The sequence below is a fragment of the Papilio xuthus genome, unplaced genomic scaffold (genome assembly GCF_000836235.2).
Source record: "Papilio xuthus unplaced genomic scaffold, Pxut_1.1 DF828142.1, whole genome shotgun sequence".
NCBI lineage: Eukaryota > Metazoa > Arthropoda > Insecta > Lepidoptera > Papilionidae > Papilio > Papilio xuthus.
The window spans coordinates 5,562,627-5,584,715 of NW_013530507.1; the positions used below are offsets into that span (position 1 = coordinate 5,562,627).

Genomic DNA, 22,089 nt, shown 5'->3' on the forward strand with positions numbered 1-22,089 from the left:
GTTTACCTTTATAACATTACGACACTACTCTACTACTACTCGTACAACAAGACATCTAGATGTCTTGTTGTACGAGGTGTAGTCGGAAAAGACACCTCTAAGCATTCCTTATAATTTACACTGCGGCGATCTTGTTTAATCTGACCATCTCGCTCATGGTCAGCCTCTCAGTCTAGTGCCTTGCGGTGTTAGGATTGTTATTTTTAATTAAAAGTCATTTTTACAGTTTGATAATTGCTTATTTGTTATAAATATATATTTAACTGTAATAGGTTAATATTTATATCAAATTCAGGAAAAAATTACTGACGTAAAATATTTTTCGTGAAAAGAAACTAAAATAAATAAATAATCTGTTTCATTCTTTGACTTTGACAATTCGACTTTGACAGGCAGCTGACAAGTGGAAGAATAGAAATAACAATAAACACAAATACAGCACAAGAATTTCAAATATTTATTATATTTCGTTATCATTATTTTCATAACGTGTGAAATGAACACACAAAAATATTTGTAAGGTGTATCGCAAATACCAATTTATTTCTTTGTTTGCATGAAACATGAGTTTTAATTAAAAGTGTAATAAAAATGTCGAAAAAACTTTGGGGAGAATTTGAAGACGACGAAAACGATGATAACATACAGCAGACTGTCAACTTTAATCCCATCATAGAATTAGGCATGCAAAATATACCAGAAATACCTATTACTGTCAAATCGTCACCCATAGAACTACCAAAATCGAATTTAATAACTCACACGATTCAATTGCATGCATACTCCAGGCAACTAAATGCTATATTAGAACAAACTGAAAATGCAGTTTTCGAGGGTGCTCGTCTAGATGTAATGAGCTTACCAACGCCGCCTCCTGAACTAAGCACAGAATTAGAACATGAATCCAAACCACCGATAAACTTTCTTCAAAAAGAGTATTGCGATTTTTCTCGTGGAAAAGGACCAGTTATTACGCCGTTCACACCTGAAAGTCATAAGCGTGCGTTACGCCAATGCGCAGCTATTGCTCTCGGCCACATAGGCATCACAACTTGTACCAACACAGCCCTGAATGCAATGGCAGATGCCTTGGACCTTTACTTGAATAATATGTGCAAACTTATGAGAACCATAGTAGATAGAGAAGCGGGTGGTATAAAGTCTGGTTTCCCTGATGTGATGGCAAAAGTTTTTGCAGATCTGAATGTTGGTAATCTTCATGAGTTTTATCAGAATCGAGTAATCAAATATCATGCTAAAATGAAACGAACATGTGAAGACTTAAAAGTACAGTGTGAGTCTTTGGCTTTAGGAGAGCTCGCTCAACCGCTGGAAGAAGTGCCAGAGTTACATTTCCCAGCAGCACTAGATGATGCATTCACACCTTCACTAGAGCCTGGTTTTCAAATGTTACAAAGCTTGGAGCAAGATCAATTACAAGGTCTGGATATTTTGGAAGCTGTCACATCAGATGATATAAGAGTAGATCATATTGATTTCTCACAGCCTGAAACAGTTAAAATATCATCTCTGTCACCTGGTGCAAGAAAGAAACGAAAATAAATGTTTAAGCATACATTTTATGACATCTTTTATTTGAATACTAGCAAAATGTGGCTCTTTTGGAAAACTTACTACTTACTATTATAAAATATGAGTTAAACAATTATTGGTTTTAGAATTTTGTAATAGATGGCATAACGAGTACAATAAAATTCTGATAAAATAAAATCTTATAAAAAGATACATCTATACCAATATCAAAAAGAAGAAAATCTAATTGTTTCCACTGGACAGGCTCCGTAACTACTAAACTGATTTGAAAAATTCTTTTGCTGTTAGGAAGCTGTATGTCCCTTGATGACATAGACAAACACAATGTTTATAATTCTTTATATGACTGCTAGTCTAGAAATAATATTAATTTACGTCCCAAATCTGAGTCATGTTTTCTTAGTAAAATGTTCCACAAAAATGAACATTATGGGATAGTACAGAACTCTATTTGCTATCAATGATAATTTCTACTTATTGTTCAAAAAACTAAGAACTATGGTGTACTTAACATTACTGCCTCTATGATTTTTAACTTACATGAACTTACCAAGCAATTTGGTGGCACTGAATTTGTTACATCTATAACTTTTACCTAAAGGGAGTTATGGAAATAAAACAAGTATTTAGCACCAAATAATTTATCCGATTGCGATTTTCAAAACACAAAGTTTGACAAAATTATTTACTGCCAATATTCTGCTACATTTACATTATATACACAATTTAATATTAAATCCAAATTTTATTATTATTTAACATTAAAAATAAATGGTTAATTCCAGTGCATCACATGTTGAAACATAAAAATATATGAGAGTAGATTCAAAAACTATTATTTTTATATAAATTATTGCTAAATCTTACACATGCATAACAGACAGTTCAATTAGAAACATTTAGTTTTTTTATTAGTTATTAATTTACACCAATTTTTCATAATTTTATTTATTAAATGTCTTCAATAAGGATACATGATTTTTTCATAACATGATTTAAATTATAATTTTATTTAAACTTTTAAATCCAATGTAACTAGTAAAAGATAACTGTCTTGACTTAAAAATGGATACCAGTAAAATAGAACAGTATTGCTGACCTAGCATGGATTGTATAGGCTCACTGGTGTCAGATTTGGAGTCCTACTGTACTGACATAATATAAATCAAGCAAGATATGTTAAAGAGTTGAATTACTTTTTCAATAAAATTATTATAGTATCCTAATAGTTAAATAGTATTGTGATGCCTTTGTTTAGATTTTATACATAAAATATATAGGAATTTAATATGGATACATATTTTTCTCAAGCACTTAATGTTTCACATTAAAATAGTTGGTAAAATATAAGCCCAAAAAAATGCTGCAAAATCTGGATGCCTATTCACTGTTTAAAGATAATTAGGAAATATCCTAGAATAAAAATTACATTTCATTTATTATCATAATTAGAGATGAAAGAAACACAATTTGAAAGATTTTAAAATTACAATTACGAGCTATAATTTGAGAAAGATACATTGAGAATAAAATTTATATAAACTATAAGAAATTCATCATTGTCATGTAAGGCACTGGACATCTTAAATTAATGACTTACTTAAAACAATCTTAATAATGGAATGAAGATCATTAAACCATAATAAACCAAATAACATTTGAACAAACTTAATTTTTTCAAAGTATACTAACCTATTAATTCTAAAATCTATCCAGTAGTTTTAGGTATGATAGCAAATAAGATTCATGAACTACATATCTTATTATTTTTTATAAACATCTTCACAGATCAGAATTTCACATATTTCACTGTTTAAAATGACACAGATGGAGGCATACTGCCCAGCATACTTATCCTTAAGCTGCCAAAAGGTTGACATAGCCTTTAACTTCTTTATGTAGGAATATGCTTGTCCATGAAATATTTAATGAATTTACTACAAGAAATGTTAGATTGAAATTCCTAATTCAAAGAACAGGAAAATCATTATTACTTGATGTTTAACTTACTAAATCAACCAAATAGTATTAAATTAAGACAAAACTTCCTTCTTAAGTATCTTGACCCTGATTTTATATGAAGTTTCTTAAGAGAGATATTTAAAAGTTTAAAATCTAATACACATCAATGACTGTACAAATCTAAATTACCCTCAACATTAAGTCTTCTTCTGCTGTGTGGTTATCTTCCTTCGGAACAATAGTATGTGGGGTTCTGTAATGAAACAATATGTTTACAATTATAACATGTAAAGTTCCCTTATGTTAGCTTGGTATTTCACACAAAAGACATTGTTGATGTTACTGGCAACAAAGGAAAAATAAAGAAAAAAGTATATTATGAATGTGGCTTTTGCTGGATGTGTTTTGTTTTGGATTTTCATTAAAATATGTTAATGTAGTTTTTAATAGTTTTGGGTTACTTCTTTCCTCCCTCTAGCACAAGTGACTCACTTTAAAATATATTAAGTATCATAAGGACATACAAAGATGAGACACACTTATACCACCAGTACAAACATGCACTCTCGGAAAATAAAAACCTATGCACTTGAGGTTGTAACTTAGATAAGTATTTATAAGCAATGTTATTTACCTGGTTGATGTGTCATATAATGCACCCATCCTTGACTCTGTTGCACTCCAATGTTGCGCCATTCCTGTTCAGACATAAGATGGTTCTTGGGCACCAGCTTCACCATGTCCTTTGGTAGTACAACATGTCTGTAACATGTAAAAATAAAATCTGTACACCATTTAACATATGTGTTGTTCCAAATCAATACAAAGGTTATAGCTTAACTTTTATTTTAATAAGAAAAATATAGCCTTCATATTGTTGAAGAATGAATTAAAGAATCTTAGTAATTTTAAGTTTTTCTTCAAATATGCGTTGAGATTTTGTAAATATAATCTTTTCTGGCTATAGAAGTTTATGGAAATAAATTTATTTTAGTATTTGAATCGGGAACATGAACGCAAGAACTTACGACGCTTGACAGCGTGTTATTATTAAACTAAGAAAATTAAGACATTCGGACAAAACGCTAAAACCTAAACATATAATGTAATTATAAGAAAATCGATATATTTGCTCATTTATCAAATGTTTAATATTGTTTATTTAGTCGGTTACATGTAAATTGACGAATGTATTATCTAGAATATTCAGGACCAACTTAAATGTAAATGTAGCAATGAAGTGATTGTTTAAAATTCACAAATTTAAATAATCGAATGACAAAGTTAAACATACAATCATTAGTATGAACAAATAATTACCTGTATTCGAAATCATCGTCATAATATTTGTCGGAATAATAAATATCACGGGCCGGCATTTTTAACAACTATCGTTAATACTTCCTGTGTAGAAATTACGAGCACGATAGGTATTGTAAATCTTAAACGTTCTGGTTATTAAATCTGCAAAAACAATCACTAAAAAGAAAACAGCAGTCGCTCCAATTAACTGCAAAACTTGGAAGTCACACTTGCACTTCAGTCACACAATTTTATAACAAAGATTCGTTGGTAACGAATTTCAAAATTTAAAAGCGTTATTGTTGCCAGTATATGAAATTATTGTGAAAATCAAAGAGTAGATGGAAAGGTCGATGTGACTGGTGGATGCTACCAAATTAAAATTATTAAAAAAACCTACTATACTGTAGTAATATTGTATATAATTAAAACTTCCATCACTAATAATCGATTCCATTATACATAATATAAAGAGAATAGCAAATACACATAGCCTTCTTTTAAGAACGCAAAAAGTAATTTTTAAGAAACAAATAGTATCGTTCATAATAAATAAAATAATTAAAAAACTGTACATATATTTTATTCATGTGTTTTCCAAGCTTATATTAGTATAGGCAACTTTCTGTTTTTCATTTCCTCCTGTGGGTAGTTCAGATTGTATTTCTTTTTCGTTACTATGTATAAATCGTATATGCCTCTTAAGATGCGAGGCACGGGTGAGGCGCATGCCGCAATAACAGCATACGTGGGGTTTTTCACCAGAATGTGTTATCGAATGTCGCTTCAAATCGCTTTGCGTTATAAAAGCTCTTCCACATGTTGCACATTCAAAATTCTTCGCTCCAGTATGTCTTCTGAAACCAGAAATCGATTTTTTTTCTAAAGTATTGAATAATTATAGAATGAGAGCATTATAAAGTTTGATAGTTTTGTCTATTGTAATTTAAACAGACCTTACAAAAATTATTATGAAGCTATTAATGCACATTCTTGATAGAAAATGTAACATACTATAGATTCTTGGGAGACGGATTATGATGGACATAAGATTTAGTCATGGGAGATTGCACAGTTTATTTTTACATTGAGTTTATATCTACAATTGAATCTCATAATATGTCAATTACCTTATATGATACTGCAAGTGGCCAACAGTACGAAAGTTACGTGGACACAAGATGCACTGGTATGGCTTCTGACCAGTATGTTTCCGTCTATGCACTGCAAGGCCTGCAGAATGTGCGAATGCTTCGCCGCATATTGTACAATTGAAGGGTTTTTCCCCCTGTTTAAATAAACAAAATATATAATTAGACTAAAACATCAATGCAAGTTTTATAAGAACTTTAAAAACTTAGAAAAAATTTGCAAATACACCTACACAATTACACATTGAGTTTAGACATGATTTAGATTTAAATAAGCTTCAATCCAACAATCATCAGTGATGCTACTCACAAGATAAAATTTAAATCATGAAAAGGAATATTATGTACCGTATGTGTCCTGAGGTGGACCTTCAAATTTTGTGCTAATGAAAAGTTTTTGTTGCAATGAGGACAAGAAAACGGTCGCTCTCCAGTGTGCGTCCTTAAGTGTGTTTTCAAACGAAATCTGGAATTTGAAAAATATTAAATCATAATAATAAAGTACAAATATATAAAGATGATATTGAAATTTTGCATTTAATATTTTAACGATTGTAATTTTTTCTTCAATTATGTTCTAAAGGGACATTTTATAAATATTGTTATACAAATATAAAGGTATTCAAATGAATGTTAAGAACTAAAGATATAAAATTATTAATCACATTTTTATTATTATGGATAATAAACAGGAGTTAATTTGTAAGAATATATAAATTTTAATGGGTGTTTAATACAATACCCACCTAGAGGACATTACCTTTCCACATTTAAAACATTGTTGTTTCCGAGATTCACGGTTTTCATTTTTTGGGATATCTGAACTGCTATCTAAGTTTATATCTTTTTCTTTATTAATACCATCTGTAGGTCTTTCTTGTGCACTAAAGTTAAGGTTTTTGCAGATATAATCATTTTCAAGTTCAGAATTATTTATACTATCATCAATATTGGTTTCTGTATTATAATCGTGTTCTTCTAGTATCTCTGATTTTTCAAAACAATTAATATTTGATCGTAAAATATAATCTGATTTTTCACACAATTCAATAAATTCGATACATTTATCAAGCTTTTCTGTGCATGTTTTACATATTGTTGATGGTAACCCATCATTGGGGCTTATCTAGAAAATAAACTTTTTAGCAATTTAAATACATTGAATTAACAATTTATGTATGAAAAATATAGAGCGATGTAAACTTACCTTAACATTAGCTATAGACATAATTTTTGAAGATAATTTTAATGATCCTTTAACTCCAAAAATACATACAAAAGATCCTCTCTGTAAGCAAATTCTACATTTTTCATCCATTATATGTTCATAACCAATTATATTAACCGAGTTTCAGTAAAAGTTTGTATTTTGCACAACAATTGCACTAACGGTGATAATATTAAAACGACAATTAAAATTAATTAAAAATTCTACAAAATCAACAAATGACACACTACTGCACACCACATGAAAAACACATATACACACACATTCGTGTTCGTGTAACTGTGAATGTCAAGTGGCTGTGCCACACTTGGGTGTTACAAAGAGTACATAGCAACATACCATCTAATTTATTAAAGTTGCCAGTATCAACTTGCACAGATATTACTTTGTCAATTAACGCAATTTTACTGCTACGCATAGCCCGAATTTATCAATAAGCTACCTATAATTTTGTAGGTTAATACAAATTATCGGTAAATAATAATAGGAAGCAGAGAAATATAAAAACTGCACCTACCCTACCAATTAAGTTAAAGTAGGTTAAGAAACCGGTACATCATACATCACGCGATGTGCAATTAAGTCAAGATAGATCAGTATCTTATTTTAACTAATATTGACACAAAAAATAACAATAATTAATTACATACGTTTAGAATCCCAGGGTTGCGTTGCAGTTAATTTTTAAAAGAATTTTCGGTTTTTGAATTCGTTTTTTTTAATTAAAAGTGAAATGTCTACAATAAAGCTTTACTATTTTCCTGCAAGTGGTGCAGCCAGAATTGCATTGATGGCTGCAAGATTAGTTGGAGTTCCTATACAATTAGAAATTGTGGATTTAATGAAGAAAGAGCAATATAGTGAGGCCTATTTAAAGATAAATCCACAACACTGTGTACCCACTCTTGATGATGATGGTTTTATACTTTTGGAGAGTCGGGCAATAGCATGTTATTTAGCGGAAAAATATGGAACTGATGACACAATTTACCCTAAAGACCCTAAAAAGCGAGCAATTGTAAATCAGCGACTGTATTTTGATTGTTCGAATTTAGTTGTTAAGATGAGAGCTATTTGTGTATGTATCCAAACACTTCTTTTTTAATCTTAACTTTTTAAAACTAACTTAAATGTCTTTTTCTAGTATCCTATAATATACAAAGGTGAAACAGAAATAAAAGAGAACCTGCGAGATGATTTTAACGAATCATTGACAATTTTGGACAAGTATTTGGAGAACAATAAATGGGTTGCCGGTGAACATGTAACTATTGCGGACACAACCATTTATGCCTCTATGTCCGGAATATTTGTAAGTTAATATTAAAATAAAACTAACCACATTGGGAAACAATTGATAAAGATTTCCATACTGCACCTGCTAACCTGAAACTAGAAATGAGGTAAAAAGGTCTGTTAAAAAGATATTAAAGAGAACTTGTTTAGTATCTGTTCATTAAAAACCACATGAAAATCTAAAATCATTCTTTTTCCAAATCCCAGACACAAAGAGAATGGTGTTAGTGGTCAACTTTAGAATTGTTTTTGTTAACAAACACATTCTATTTTCAAATTCTAATAGGATCTCTTTATGTATGATTTGACTTTTTTGTTTTCAGGCAATAGGTTGGGATTTATCCACTTTTCCAAATATCCAACGCTGGCTCAAAGACTGTTCTAGTTTGCCTGGTTATGAAGAAAATGAAAAAGGCGCTAAAATGTTTGCAGAAGCTGTAAAGAAGAATCTTAAACAATAATGTACATACATTATAAATTTTATGAATAAAATTATGTTATGGTTCTATAAAAAAAGAGTTCACGGAAGAAAACAGTTACAGCTAATTAAGAAAGAAATGTTAGTTTTTATACAAGTATTGTAGTTTAGAATAATATTTCAAGCAATAATTTCTTTTATATTTTCAATTAAATATATTTACTTAAAGGTTTCTGATTTTTTTAATATGTATTTATTTCCTTAGGTAAAATATATATAAAATATTAACTTTTGATACACAATTAACCAATCATTTGTTAAACAATTGATAATTTGATTCCCACCTCGCGATATAATAATGCTATATAAATTTGTTAAAGTCACCATCTTTAGGTAGATTTGAAATGACATAATGTTCAGATAAAATTGTAGATAAGATTATTATTTAGTCAATTCATTGGGCTTCATTGCAAAACAAGTAGAAAGTTGATAGTGTTCCATTAATAAAAAACGAATATGTCTTCAATTAAGCTATACTATTATCCTGTAAGTGGCCCAGCCAGAATTGCATTGATGGCTGCAAGATTAGTTGGAGTACCAGTACAAATAGAAATTGTGGATTTAATGAAGAGAGAGCAATTTAGTGAGGCGTATTTAAAGATAAACCCACAACATTGTGTACCCACCCTTGATGATAATGGTTTTATACTTTCGGAGAGTCGGGCAATAGCATGTTATTTAGCGGAAAAATATGGAACTGATGACACTGTTTACCCCAAAGATCCTAAAAAGCGAGCTATTGTAAACTAACGACTATATTTTGATTGTTCGACGTTGCTTGTGAAAATGCGAGCTATATGTGTTTGTATGCTTTTCTTATTTAATTTTTAGGTGCTTATTTTATTTTTATGTGGATGTTTGTTAGAAATATCTCCAGAACAGCTCCATGGATCTCGTTTAAATATGATGTGGAGATTTGAAAGAAGACCATAAATGTTGTTTTTTTTTATAATTCCGCGAGCGAGGGATAGTTTATTTATCAATTAAAAGATTAGAATTAAAAAATATTACATTCTTACCTTTTTTTACATATTCTAGCACCCAATTTTATTTAATATTGAAACGGAAATAAAAGAGAACCTACGAGATGACTTCAATTCATCTTTATCGATATTGGACATGTATTTGATGAACAGCGAATGGGTTGCCGGTGAACATGTAACTATTGCGGACACAACGATCTTTGCCTCCATGTCTGGAATATTTGTAAGTCGATGGAACATTAAATTTAAAAATATAACAGTAGAGCTTATCAGTAGCAATTTCTTCTCAGCGTCCGATACTTCTTTTGCTGCTTATTCAACCTTGATTAATCAGATACTTAATTTTTTAGGCAACGGGTTGGGATTTATCATCGTTTCCGAATATCCAACGATGGCTTAAAAACTGCGCTAATTTACCTGGTTACGAAGAGATTACAAAAGGAGCAAAAATATATGGAGATCTTGTAAAAAAAAATCTGAAGCAGTGAAGTTTTTGCTTTTATTACAGAAAATTAATATATATTAGAAGGAAGCAATGTTTTATTTATATATTTTATTTTGTTTATATATATGAAAGATAATCGGCAAAGTGTGTGAAAACACAAAAAATGGCGGGCTTATTTGAATATTGTGCCCTGGCCGCGCAACAAGTGTTTTTGGCTTGTATTCGTTTTTTTCAACACACACATACATAGGAAAACAAGTAAACAAGTTTGATTTGACGTTTAGCCGGTCTTTATCGCACAACTTTCTTTTTCCATTTTTAACTTTCTGTATTTTCGTGACGCGAGAAAGTTAGTGTTCAGTTACATAGAGTTAAAATTTAAACTGTAATTTTTTTTCTAACATGTCTCCCGCGAAGTTGTATCATTTTCCATTAAGTGCACCGTCACGCGGTGCTTGCTTGGCGGCCAAAGTAATTGGAGCGCCGATAGAAATTGAAATTATTGATTTATTCAAGAAGGAGCAGTTTAAGGAAAGTTTCCTCAAAATAAATCCTCAACATTGCGTTCCTACACTGGATGACGACGGTTTTATTCTCTGGGAGAGTCGGGCTATTGCATGTTATTTGGCGGACAAATATGGGAAAGACGACTCACTATATCCAAAAGACCTTCAACAGCGAGCCTTAGTTAACCAAAGATTATATTTCGATAGTTCATTTCTTTACGTGAAGATAAGGGCGATATGTGTATGTTTTAGAAAATTCCTTTGGTTGGGTAAAGTACTAACAACTGCTTTCTAATAACTAAAATATGTTTCATTATCAAAAACGGCTTTTATAGTCTGCTTCAATTTCTGAATTATTTTTTCAATCTTAAATATATTTTATTTATTTGCTTAATTTCAGTATCCAATTCTGTACCAAGGTGTAAAAGAAATATCAAAAGCATTAAAAGATGACTTAAACAGTACACTGAGTTTTCTCGATAAGTTTTTAGAGGGCCCTAAGTGGGTTGCAGGTGACAATTGTACAATTGCTGACACTTCCATTTATGCATCTGTGTCCGCTATATTGGTAAGTGATTTAATGTGATTTTTTTATATAAATTAGTGGAAAATGAGCAGTGGCATCCTAAATAAAAAAAAGTTATTGATGACCATGGTTATTTTTATATAATAGAAGTTTATTTTTACAGTAATTACACTTGACATTGTGTATATTATTTTATTTATATCCACACAAAATACTGTTCTTTGTAAATCAGTGTTATTTAAGTGCTTATTAGCATATTTTTTTTAATTTGCATATCCAACATTGAAAAAAATACTCAGGCATCAAACTTATCTTTTTTCAGGCTGTAGGTTGGGATATTACACAATTCCCTAACATTCAGAGATGGTTAAAAAAGTGTGCAGATTTACCTGGTTATATGGAAAGTGAAGAAGGTGCTAAATTGTTTGGCGAAGCTGTAAGAAAGAATCTTAATCAATAAAAATCTTGAATCATGTATTTTAAAAATATATTATGGAGAAATAAAAGTTTTAAATCATATTTTTTTCTTAACAAAACTAAAGATTTTTTATTGAAACAAAGAAATATAACTAAAAAACAAGATTTATAAGAAAATATCATAAACATAAATGTCTTAAGATTATGTATTTTATATACTTATTTCTTTTCTACATATAAACTGGTTTTATTTAACAATTGACAGAACCGTTTGGACATAATTTAGTATCAAGAATTGAAATAAAGAAATTTAAATTCTAAATGAAATAATTTCTAACAAAAGACTTAGTTGAAACAAATTCTAAACTTACATATCAAGAATTACACAAACATACTTGTAATGCTGCACTGCGGTACAAATAAAAATGTTTTCCAAATTAACTACAATTATCTATAAATTATAAATAATATGCTAAAGTTAACACATCTAACTTAGAAAATAGTAACTTAAATGTAAATAAAGAAATTTATTTACCTGATACATTATTGCATTTAATTTATTAACATAAAAAATATGCAAAAATGTTTTTTTCTCTATGGAATGGAATCATTATTATTAGATAATTTATGTTGTAATTTTACCATCTAAATGGTCCAACTTGCTTTGAGATACATTTGTTCAGTATAATCTATACAAATAAAAAAATCATATTTGTATGTTTATGGTCTATTATGTGTTCTAAAATCATTGAGCATATTAAAACTTTGACATTGTTCCTTATAAAATTAAAAAATATATCTTCATTGATATTATTTTGATTACTTAGACCTTTTAGGTTATTTTCAATTGGACATTGCAATACATGTCAGTTCAAATATTTTTATCTTGAAAAAATTTTACAACTAACTGACATTCATTTCTTACTCTTCTTTTTATAACAATATCTGAATTAAAACCGTACTCAGCCATGATGGATATAACTTCATTTGGAATGTTATCTTCAATTAACAATAGGTAAAACGTACCATCAACAGTAAGTATCTTTGGTATTAAATCAAGCATTCTATCTGTTACTTCCCGACCTTTTATCCCACCAGCCCAACTCGCAGTTATATCACAACTTCCACACTCATCGGAATCAGTTACAACATACGGTGGATTAAAAAGTAAAACATCAAATTTGTTACCAATAAAACAACTTCCTAGATCCATATTGATTGTCTCCAACATAACTTTGTTTTGTAATGCTGTACTTTTAGACATGGAGCAAGCTTTGAAATTGATGTCTGTGCTGAAACATACTGTCTTCGGAAATGCCATTCCGAAAGCTGTGATTACTATACCACTGCCTGAGCCTACTTCTAAGCAAAATGTTGGATTCTTACTTTTTAAATATTGCAAGTCCTTTTCCAACGCATCAATTAGCAGATAGCTGTCTTCCGCTGGTTCGTAAACATGATCAAAGTCATTCTTGTCAATGTGATTTTGTTTTGGTGTTTCCATAATGTCAGTTTATACTACCTTTATCTGAAACACCACTGGTGCCTTGCTCAGGCTCCGATAAAGGTTCTGATATTACTTTCACTTTAGGCTTATCTTTTTCTACCATACGCCTAATTTGATTTAATCTATCCTGAAAAACAAATTAATTCAAGTCAATATAGATATAAAAATTACACTTATCATGTTTCACAGCACAGAAAACCATTTTATTTTTTATAACTGTTCTAAAGGTATTTAAAGTGTATATAAAATTACCTGTGAGGCTTGTAGAATATTAAGAACAACAGTGACTTTATGTTTGCACGTAATTAATTTCTTCACATAAGGGTCCAAGTCTGGGTGATTGTTTAGTGATTCACGGACTTTTAATAATTCTTCATTCAGTGAATCTATTTGCTGCTTTAATTCCAACTGGGATATTCTAGAATAAGGTAATAATAATTAAGTAGCCTTTTTTCATTATTTAGCGAAACAAAGACACTAAGGTATACTTAGACAAAATATACTTTTATTTACCTCGTAGCCCGTACTCTGTCATCAAGTTGATCAACAGTCGGTTTAAGAAGCCCTAACAAGCCCTCTGCGAGCGTATCTCTTGTCGGGTTGTCGCATAGGTTGCCGGTGTTTTCATCAGCTGACGTTGTAGTGCTTTCTGTATCGTCCATGTCTCTTTAAGCTCTAGATTTAATGCATAGTTAAATGTTTATGCTTTAAGTTCTTATTTTACTTTCTTACGTGTTTTCGCGAGTTTTTAGGAAATTGTCAACGTCAGATGTCACTCAGTTATGTCACTTGTCATAATATTGACGTTAAAGTGTTGGTTGTGTTTGTATTTCGAAATTCTGCCAACAAACTGCAATAAGAAAACGCTTTTTATAATTTTTCTTGTGAATTGGCAAAGTGTGAAATTTATCATTTTTTAAATCAGAAACTAATTTTGCTTGAAGTTTTTTGAATTTAAGTAAAAACCATCTAAAATCAAATACGAAAAACTAAAACCGCAAACTAGTGGGCTGCCAACATTTACTCAAATGTACCAAAAATATTCTCATCACTTCCTCGTTTTAAAAAGGCAGAGAATTTATTTTAATAAAAGTATATCGGCAATTAAATAAAATATTCATTTAGGGTTCAATAAAGAAAACCAAATCAACAAATATTTTTTTATTTCTACTCATTAACAGAACAAAGAATAAATCTTTAAATCTGTAATATACAAAGTTTTCTGGTTCTAATTCTAATGGCAATGGTTATTATAACTACTGTTTTGTTTTAACTAAGAGTCTAATTTTATTGAGCAATGTTAGGATTTATCAGTTCTCAAATTCCCATTTAAGTTCGTTTTGAAGTTAAACCGATATCATCCACCTTACATCAAATTTACATGATATGGATGGAACATATTCATTTGAACTATTGGTACACTTCCTTACAACAAAGTAAGTATTTTCTTTATGAAAAATTAACAACTCTATCTACATATAGTTACAAAAAAGAATTACCTAGAAATATATTTATAATAAGTCATAATAAATAATTATATAGCTAGAATAAAACTGTAACAAACACTATCACTATATAACATCTATCAATAAAAATGTACATGAAAAATTGAGATCTCTAAGAATCTGAAAGTGTTCGCATTTGCTCCTTAACGTGTTTATCCATGTCGACAAAGTCATGTAGAATATCCTCGATCATTTCTACGAATATCGTTGGCCACTGGAGTTCGAGAGTGCGCAGGCGCTGAGCGGCGCCACAAGCGACCTCTATAGCGTGCGATAATTGACCACGTCCACGTACGCGCCAGCTCATATCTTCCTATAAGAATCACCAACATATAAAACTTTTTATATTAACAATTAAGATGGAAAGACTCTCCAGTACAATATGGATAGGCCTCCAACTTGATTGTTTCTCCTATGTACCTTACATTAGTTAAATAAATAAGAACTGATTTTACCTGAGATACTTGTCCCTTTTTAAACTGCAATGCCTCTTTAGCTATTACATCTCTGAGTGCGGGATCAGCAGCTCTGAGCCAGGCTTTAGCGCTGCTAGTGCTGTTGCTGTTGCGTCCAAGACGCGACAGCAAGGGCTGCAGGGGAGCGTCAGGTATTGCACGTAATACTATATCGCTTAGACCTTGATATGTTCTATTTGCAGATTTAAGTTCTTCTTCTGTCACCTGTCAAGGGAAGAAAAGCTTAGACTTATAATGTACTAGCTGTCGCCCGCGACTCCGCCCGCGCTGAATTAAAAAAAAAATTAGAAGCCTATGTGTTCTTCCAGACTATGATCTATATGCATGCCAAATTTCATCGAGATCCGTTCAGCCGTTTTGGAGATACCTTCAAGCAAACATCCATCTACCCATCCATTTAAACATTCGCATTAATAATATTAGTAAAGTAAGATTAAAATAAACAAAAAAGAAAGTTTTATGCATGTTTTTTTTAATTGTTTTACCTTTTCATCATTAATTTCCTTCAGACCCCAATGAGCAAGTCTATAAATGGAATATTCCCGCCAATATTTAGAGCATATTGGATTACCCTCCGGCATTATCGTCAGACCTGTTATTCCACGCAATTCAGCTAAAGCGTGTAACTGTCCGAGGTATTGGAGACCAGTAGCACGGACTGATATGTGTGTTATATTAGGAAACCTGAGTAAAAGACACACAAGTAAGATTTTAAACACATTAAGAACCCTCCAAGTCCTATACAATGGTATTACATTCGACAGGACAATTTTTTTTTAATATTAGCAGATTTTCGTTAAATTACTAATACTTCTCGTACCAGTTCAACTAAGCTCTATACTTGTGCTGGGACCTGGCGGGATTAGAACCCCCGACCTCATGATGGGAAACCCATACCCTTAACCATTAGGTTATTGACGCTTCAGAATATGTACATATGTTCCAATTTCGCCTTACCTCCCCCCGAATGATGGAGTACAGCAACCGACGATGTTACACCATAGCAAGTGTAGTCAGAAGTGGACACTAAACGATCAATTACTGAGACGTTACCTGGTTTTCAGTTCAGATAAGGACTGAGCAACAGCATTAAAATGCACGTAGTGGAAAGCGGCTCTGGTGACAGCACGAGCTCGCTCCCAGTCCCAGTCACGGGCCAGGCGTCGCACTGCGCCTGCGCCCCACGCGCTCACTGTACCCTCACATACTTCTACCAGGTAATCCACTCCTAGAATATATCATTACTAAGAGATAAAGAGGCATGCAGGTCAGTTGAGGAATTTAAATTGTAGAAGTAATTAGCAGCTTCATCGTAGAAGACATTGACATGAGAAACATACAGTAACCAAACTGTATTTTTTTTTAATTGGAAGACCAACATCCAGGTTTACAAATTAAGTATAACAATAGTTAGTAAACATATAGCCAATTATAGGTCCTCGCCGATAGTGGCATTTTACACCAAATGTTTCTTCGCGAACAAATATTACATATTAAACAAAAAGTCAACAAGCTCATAAAAACTTGTTTTAGTTTAATTATGTTTTTTCTTTGGTTTATTACTTTGTTCTTAATGAAAAAAAAAATCGATAAAAAGCCTGCTTCATAGAATTACTTGTAGAATTAAGATAAATATAAAGTGGAACTTTTAGAGTGATTGTTAACAAAAAAGCCAGCTCGTAACATAAATGAATTTTGTCGATGGTTAGAAGATGCAATAGGAAGATGAATAGGAGTGTGATGGCGTGCTGATTTCTTTGGTACATTAAATGATATTTTGGAGAGACTAGAGGGACATTATTTTTTTAGTACAATATATACTTCGTCAGTGGTCAAGCACTTGACTTGCAATCTGCAGGTCCTGGGTTCGAATCCCGCCATGTACCAATGTGTTTAAAACATAAAATAAAAAAAAACATCCGACGTTCTTACGGTGAAGGAAAACATCGTGATGCTGCACATATCTGAGAAGAAATTCAAAGATATGTGTGAAGTCAATCAACCCGCACTTGGCCAGCGTGGTTGACTATGACCTAATCACCCTTAACATAGGGTAGGCTCCGAGCCCCTCGGTGGGGACGTATAGTGAGCTGATGATGATGATGATATACTTCGTCATAGTAAATCAGCCTATAACTCTGTGTTACATTAGATATATTTATTTCTATTGCTTCCTGACATTACCTTGTTCCCTGTCTTTAGATGGTGGCATAGATTTCGGTACGGGTTCCGATGATTTCAAACTGGCTAAGCTCTTTCCTGACTTGGCTCTAGCTGTGGATGCTCTATGGCCTGAGGAGGCTCTCTCACTTCGTCTTGATATTGTCGCACTTCTCACATTTCTGTTACTTATTCTACTATTAAGGGAACCGTCTCGTCGTAATGTTCTACTGTTTTGATCACTTCCCGATGTTGATGAGGTATTTATGGATCCCGCATTTGTACTGCACGATAAATTACTAGTATTTTCAACTTGATCCTGAATTTTAGCTTTAACTTTTCGACTTTCTGGGTCACAAACTGATTTTGAACGTGAAGAAATGAAATTTTGTCTATTTCTCATTACTGTTGGCATTCTTTTTAATGGTTTCTTATTAGTTTCATCTTCACTCTCACTGCTTGAAGATGGAAAGGAACTGAATGATGAATCTATTATTGGATCGACGCTGGAAACACTTTCCCATCTTTTTAATATTGATTCTGTGCCATCGGATAGTTTAACATTTTCTAACGAAGATATAATTGGCAACAATATGGGTGGTAATCTAACATCACTGCTTGTAGACGTTGAATGTGAGACATCAGTATCTTGTGAAGCGCTTCTATCTGAAAAATTAACTCTTTTTTCTATAACTTTACGAGCTGTGGAGCTTCTTTGAAATTTTCTTACTTGTGTCTTTTTAACATCTTCATCTTTAACGTTCTTCGTACTTGCATCACTTATATTATTTTTGGAATCAGAATCTTCGGTTTCTTGATTCAAAGTAACTGCTGTCTCTGTTGTTGCATCCATTGTTTGTGTACTGTCGTTCTGCGTAATCGTTATTGATGATTGTTCCAACACAAATTCTTTTTCTATATTTTTTTCTAATGATGCTGCTGCATTAAAGCATTTATTTTCAGTTCTGTAAATATTAAATATTTTTGACTAGCTGTGCCCTGCAACTTCGTCGAATGTCATACTTATTTATATAGAATTAATATCCTAAAAATAAGTTTCAAGCTTTTAAATGAAAAAGTGACGATATTATTAAACTAATTTTCAACCCCTTACAACCCCTTTCTCGCGTTAAAAAGTAGCCTATGTCCTTTCCCAGATTTTAAACTATCTGTGTACCAAAATTAATTTAAATCGGTTCAGTACTTTTTGCGTGAAAGAAGGATAGACAGACAATTACTTTCGCATTTATAATATTAGTAAGGATAGGATGGATTAGTTTTTGAAATAGATATATCTATATGGTTTATTACACACCTGAGTAATTCCCAATTGGTACGGGCGTTGTGTATGATTTGATCCCGACGAGCTGCCTGTTGAGCTGATCCACCTAGAGCACAGTACGCGGCGTGAGCTGCCTCTTTGTTATTTCGCCAGGCCATTGCTGCAGCACGAACCTAAAGATAATATTAGTATAACTGAGATGAAGAAAGAACTTAATATTTAGCGCTAAAATATATTACCAACCGATCTATTAAGTTTATCTTTTTAATCACAAAATTAGCATTATACGTCCCTTATAAATAAGTGACCGTCAATAGCCTAATGGTTAAGGGTACGGATTTCCGATCATGAGGTCGGGGTTTCGAATCCCGCCTTTCGAGTATTGTCGTAAACCATATCCTAGCACAAGCCTAGAGCTTAGTTGGAATGGTAAAAGAAATATTAGTCAATTTACAAAAAAATCTGCTAATATTAAAAAAAATGGGTCCTTGTAATAAATCTTACCTGATCCGTTACATGCATGCTTGATAAAGTTAGTAAATTGGGTAAATAGGACACTAAAAATGGAGTGCAATCACCGCCCAATGCAACTGGATTACCATCCAAAGTAACTTCAACGAGAGACATGGCTTCGGCTAATGATGATACATCTTCAACACTAAAACATAAAGAATTTTGTATTGGAACAAGTTGCCGGCGTCTGTCCGTCCAAGTATGGTATGGGAGCCTTCAAGAGTACAGTGATTAGGCATTTCACCTCATCACTTTCATCAAGTGGGATCGTGGTCAATCTTATCTATCTATATATATAAAAATCAATTGCTGTTCGTTAGTCTCGCTAAAACTCGAGAACGACTAAACGGATTTATCTTATTTTGGTTTTGAAATGTTCGTGGAGGTTTAAAAGGTGAAAAAATTCCAATAATTGCGGGTAACTAATTAAGTTTTTTTTCATTCCACGCGGACAAAGTCGCGGTTGACAGGTAGTTCCATATAAAATAAAAGTTTTACAGTAATGTACTTCTGCTCAGACTATGTAGGTTTTCATATTTACCTCTGTAAATCGTTGTTACTTAGAAATAACTTCTGTAACTGTGGAACTTTTTGAAAACCGAGCAGTTTTCTTAATTTGTTCCGTTTCAAATTGAGTTCTCTTAATGACACGAGCCCTTGAAGATCTATCTGTCCAATGCATTTTATTTGATTTCCAGCCAAATTGAGAACTTTCAATTCATTCAAGTTGGATAGTCCATTAACTTTCGTGATCCTGTTTCCATGTAAATCTAGGACTTCTAATTTGACTAGATTTGACAAGCCTTCTATTCTTTTTATCCTGTTTAAATAATCAATTATTTTATAATTAACGAATAACGTTTGCATTTAAAATAAAGAGAATTCATTACGTAAATCGCTGACAACTGTACTTAGTAGACAAAGTATAAGTACAAAATAAAGAACATTCACACGATTTTAAAATATAATTTTGTATAAAAATAACTACATATATAATAGATTTTTATTTCAACAACTTCTATGACAATTTTACCTGTTCTTCCCCATCAATAAAACTCGTAAGCTAAATAACTTTTCTAGAGATGTAATTTTATCTATTTGATTGTCATATACGTCAAGGAATACGAGTTTGCCGAGCTCTAAAGGCATAAGACCTGATAAACTGTTAATTAAATTATGTTGCAATGATAAAAGTCGTAATGTTGGCTCTCCTACTATGTTAGGTATTGAAGATAATCCACGTCTGAAACATATCAAACGAAGATCTTTATAATATCCGATATTTGGTCATCAGTTTCTCATACTTATACTTTTTTTCGCTGAATATAAGTTTAAGCGTATTAATGGTAAATAATCAACCGGGAGGGCGGTAATAGAGCGTCGGTAGCTCAGGGGTTAAGCACTTGACTTGCAATCTGCAGTTCCTGGGTTTGAATCCCGCCATGTACCAATGTGTTTTTCGATTTACATATGTACATTTATCCGAAGTTGTTACGGTGAAGGAAAACATCGTGATGTAACCTGCGCATATCTTCAAAGAAATTCAAAGACATGCGTGATGTCAACCAACACGCACTCGGCCAGCGTGGTTGACTGTGGCCTACTCACCCTCAACTTAGGGTAAGCTCCGAGCCCCTCGATGGGGACGTATAGTGAGCTGATGATGATGAATCAACCGGGTGGGTTAATGGAGGCACCGACCCGCGTAATTTATAGTACCAAAAGGCAAGTCAGTACAAAAAAATATTAATCCATTTTTGTTATGTCTATTTCATATAATTTCATTCATTGATGTTTGAATAAATATTAAAATTGTTATTGTTTTCACTAAATGAGGTGACATAAATAAAATACAACGTAATACCTGTCTAGACTTATTCTATCAGGTAAACGGTCTTTTTCCTGTGGAGTTCTAGAAAGTTGGACCTTTCCCTCGCCCACAGCTTGCAAATTAAGTACATCGTCTTTGCCATCTCCTTTATTACCATAATCATTACTGTAATATAATGTTAATGTATAAAAATATTGATAATTGATGTTCAAATTTATTTATTTAGAAAATTAATATTTAGTAATAGCACGAATAGTAATGGCCGAATCACCCTTAACTTAGGGTGGGCTCCGAGCCCCTCGGTGGGGACGTATAGAGAGTTGATGATGATGAATAGCACAAAAATAATGTTACTTACCCTGTTAATATTGTACTGGATCGTTGTATTGCTGGATGGGCAGCCCTAGGGTCTGCTAATGCTGGTTTTATTTGCAGAAATAAACGATCATCGCCACTTTGCGGAGTCTCCACTCGCGGTCCACCGATATCAAGTGATTGTACCGATCTTCCTCTAGAGCGAAATGCTAACTTTCTTACCTGAAAACACACAATATGTACTAAATGATTCAAATCAAGAAAACAAAAAGAACCATAATCTTTGGTTGAAATCTTGTATACATTTCCGCGGCTAAATGTGATAGGCATTAGTTAAAACAAAAACAAAAACTTTCTGTAAATGTATCAATAAATTGGCCCCATTAGGAAAATCTCGTTCTTTTTATTGATTTAAATTCGTCCAAAAGGCAGTTTTGGTCCATCTCATCTGTTCTAGACACTTTCTAGATATAGTTGCTAGGCAACCCTACCGTGGACACCAAATTTCAAATTGTAGCTGCAAAATATGATTTTGTATCTATATTATCTTCATTAATATCATTTGGTAGCAAAATAACATTATAAAATGAATTTATGTTAAATTCCACCCTTTAAAAAAATAATGCTTTTTGTCTGGATTCAATAAATTCAA

The 22,089-nt window shown here is 32.1% G+C and overlaps 8 protein-coding genes and 1 pseudogene across 10 annotated transcripts; 4 read left to right on the forward strand and 5 right to left on the reverse strand.

Annotated features, from left to right (window-relative positions):
• Nucleotides 1-522: 522 nt before the first annotated feature.
• Nucleotides 523-1,583, forward strand: LOC106114076 (STAGA complex 65 subunit gamma). Its single transcript, XM_013307158.1, has one exon. It carries the CDS (start codon nt 592-594, stop codon nt 1,561-1,563), a length of 972 nt encoding a protein of 323 aa, XP_013162612.1. The 5' UTR covers nt 523-591; the 3' UTR covers nt 1,564-1,583.
• Nucleotides 1,584-2,185: 602 nt separating this feature from the next.
• Nucleotides 2,186-5,076, reverse strand: Cks30A (Cyclin-dependent kinase subunit 30A). The gene is made up of 3 exons (XM_013307578.1): nt 4,837-5,076; nt 4,151-4,278; nt 2,186-3,769 (listed from the first exon to the last, which is right to left on the reverse strand). The coding sequence occupies exons 1-3, from the start codon at nt 4,893-4,895 to the stop codon at nt 3,714-3,716; spliced, it is 243 nt and encodes an 80-aa protein (XP_013163032.1). The 5' UTR covers nt 4,896-5,076; the 3' UTR covers nt 2,186-3,713.
• A 139-nt stretch (nt 5,077-5,215) lies between these two features.
• LOC106114387 (zinc finger protein 699) lies at nt 5,216-7,507 on the reverse strand. 2 transcript variants are annotated; one of them, XM_013307576.1, is made up of 5 exons: nt 7,177-7,507; nt 6,716-7,090; nt 6,318-6,435; nt 5,949-6,106; nt 5,216-5,675 (listed from the first exon to the last, which is right to left on the reverse strand). In XM_013307576.1, exons 1-5 carry the CDS (start codon nt 7,182-7,184, stop codon nt 5,405-5,407), a joined length of 930 nt encoding a protein of 309 aa, XP_013163030.1. In that variant the 5' UTR covers nt 7,185-7,507; the 3' UTR covers nt 5,216-5,404. The 2 variants fall into 2 exon arrangements, with proteins under 2 accessions (XP_013163030.1, XP_013163029.1); XM_013307575.1 differs by having other exon boundaries at nt 6,716-7,095; nt 7,177-7,504.
• A 91-nt stretch (nt 7,508-7,598) lies between these two features.
• On the forward strand, nt 7,599-9,098 carry LOC106114388 (glutathione S-transferase 1, isoform D-like). Its single transcript, XM_013307577.1, has 3 exons — nt 7,599-8,275; nt 8,342-8,509; nt 8,817-9,098. Exons 1-3 carry the CDS (start codon nt 7,931-7,933, stop codon nt 8,952-8,954), a joined length of 651 nt encoding a protein of 216 aa, XP_013163031.1. The 5' UTR covers nt 7,599-7,930; the 3' UTR covers nt 8,955-9,098.
• Nucleotides 9,099-9,342: 244 nt separating this feature from the next.
• On the forward strand, nt 9,343-10,481 carry LOC106114340 (glutathione S-transferase 1, isoform D-like; annotated as a pseudogene).
• Nucleotides 10,482-10,680: 199 nt separating this feature from the next.
• Nucleotides 10,681-12,089, forward strand: LOC106114338 (glutathione S-transferase 1). Its single transcript, NM_001311921.1, is given in 3 exon segments — nt 10,681-11,146; nt 11,306-11,473; nt 11,754-12,089. Coding segments are annotated over 3 exon segments (651 nt in total). The 5' UTR covers nt 10,681-10,801; the 3' UTR covers nt 11,892-12,089.
• Nucleotides 12,090-12,395: 306 nt separating this feature from the next.
• HemK2 (HemK methyltransferase 2) lies at nt 12,396-13,375 on the reverse strand. Its single transcript, XM_013307500.1, has one exon. It carries the CDS (start codon nt 13,350-13,352, stop codon nt 12,720-12,722), a length of 633 nt encoding a protein of 210 aa, XP_013162954.1. The 5' UTR covers nt 13,353-13,375; the 3' UTR covers nt 12,396-12,719.
• Nucleotides 13,341-14,117, reverse strand: Snapin (SNAP associated protein). The gene is made up of 3 exons (XM_013307501.1): nt 13,869-14,117; nt 13,608-13,773; nt 13,341-13,482 (listed from the first exon to the last, which is right to left on the reverse strand). Exons 1-3 carry the CDS (start codon nt 14,015-14,017, stop codon nt 13,357-13,359), a joined length of 441 nt encoding a protein of 146 aa, XP_013162955.1. The 5' UTR covers nt 14,018-14,117; the 3' UTR covers nt 13,341-13,356.
• A 25-nt stretch (nt 14,118-14,142) lies between these two features.
• On the reverse strand, nt 14,143-21,896 carry LOC106114337 (leucine-rich repeat-containing protein 49). 2 transcript variants are annotated; one of them, XM_013307498.1, is made up of 13 exons: nt 21,741-21,896; nt 21,481-21,659; nt 21,156-21,287; nt 20,325-20,534; nt 19,833-20,111; nt 19,283-19,436; nt 18,812-18,951; nt 17,521-18,461; nt 16,390-16,564; nt 15,822-16,020; nt 15,316-15,540; nt 14,956-15,173; nt 14,143-14,205 (listed from the first exon to the last, which is right to left on the reverse strand). In XM_013307498.1, the coding sequence occupies exons 1-12, from the start codon at nt 21,765-21,767 to the stop codon at nt 14,973-14,975; spliced, it is 2,862 nt and encodes a 953-aa protein (XP_013162952.1). In that variant the 5' UTR covers nt 21,768-21,896; the 3' UTR covers nt 14,143-14,205; nt 14,956-14,972. The 2 variants fall into 2 exon arrangements, with proteins under 2 accessions (XP_013162952.1, XP_013162951.1); XM_013307497.1 differs by lacking the exon at nt 14,143-14,205 and having other exon boundaries at nt 14,531-15,173.
• Between the last annotated feature and the right edge of the window lie 193 nt (nt 21,897-22,089).

Bases quoted from the DNA above. Each gene is read 5' to 3' on its own strand.
- Snapin (XM_013307501.1), bottom strand. From the start codon at position 14,017: ATGGACGATACAGAAAGCACTACAACGTCAGCTGATGAAAACACCGGC. The intron at 13,774-13,868 runs GTAAATAAAAGT...ACCTTATTCTAG, and splicing joins GACAGAGTACGGGCTACGAG to AATATCCCAGTTGGAATTAA. The intron at 13,483-13,607 runs GTAATTTTATAT...TTTGTTTTTCAG, and splicing joins ATATTCTACAAGCCTCACAG to GATAGATTAAATCAAATTAG.
- LOC106114076 (XM_013307158.1), top strand. From the start codon at position 592: ATGTCGAAAAAACTTTGGGGAGAATTTGAAGACGACGAAAACGATGAT.
- LOC106114337 (XM_013307498.1), bottom strand. From the start codon at position 21,767: ATGCCTATCACATTTAGCCGCGGAAAT. The intron at 20,112-20,324 runs GTAAAATTGTCA...TTATTTAAACAG, and splicing joins TTATTGATGGGGAAGAACAG to GATAAAAAGAATAGAAGGCT. The intron at 19,437-19,832 runs GTAAATATGAAA...TTTATGTTTTAG, and splicing joins AGTAACAACGATTTACAGAG to TGTTGAAGATGTATCATCAT.
- LOC106114388 (XM_013307577.1), top strand. From the start codon at position 7,931: ATGTCTACAATAAAGCTTTACTATTTTCCTGCAAGTGGTGCAGCCAGA. The intron at 8,276-8,341 runs GTATGTATCCAA...GTCTTTTTCTAG, and splicing joins TTAAGATGAGAGCTATTTGT to TATCCTATAATATACAAAGG. The intron at 8,510-8,816 runs GTAAGTTAATAT...TTTTGTTTTCAG, and splicing joins CCTCTATGTCCGGAATATTT to GCAATAGGTTGGGATTTATC.
- LOC106114387 (XM_013307575.1), bottom strand. From the start codon at position 7,287: ATGGATGAAAAATGTAGAATTTGCTTACAGAGAGGATCTTTTGTATGT. The intron at 6,107-6,317 runs GTACATAATATT...TTATTTAAACAG, and splicing joins TCCACCTCAGGACACATACG to GGGGAAAAACCCTTCAATTG. The intron at 5,676-5,948 runs GTAATTGACATA...TTCTGGTTTCAG, and splicing joins CACTTGCAGTATCATATAAG to AAGACATACTGGAGCGAAGA.
- Cks30A (XM_013307578.1), bottom strand. From the start codon at position 4,895: ATGCCGGCCCGTGATATTTATTATTCCGACAAATATTATGACGATGAT. The intron at 4,279-4,836 runs GTAATTATTTGT...TACATGTTACAG, and splicing joins GACGATGATTTCGAATACAG to ACATGTTGTACTACCAAAGG. The intron at 3,770-4,150 runs GTAAATAACATT...GTTTCATTACAG, and splicing joins TTATATGACACATCAACCAG to AACCCCACATACTATTGTTC.
- HemK2 (XM_013307500.1), bottom strand. From the start codon at position 13,352: ATGGAAACACCAAAACAAAATCACATTGACAAGAATGACTTTGATCAT.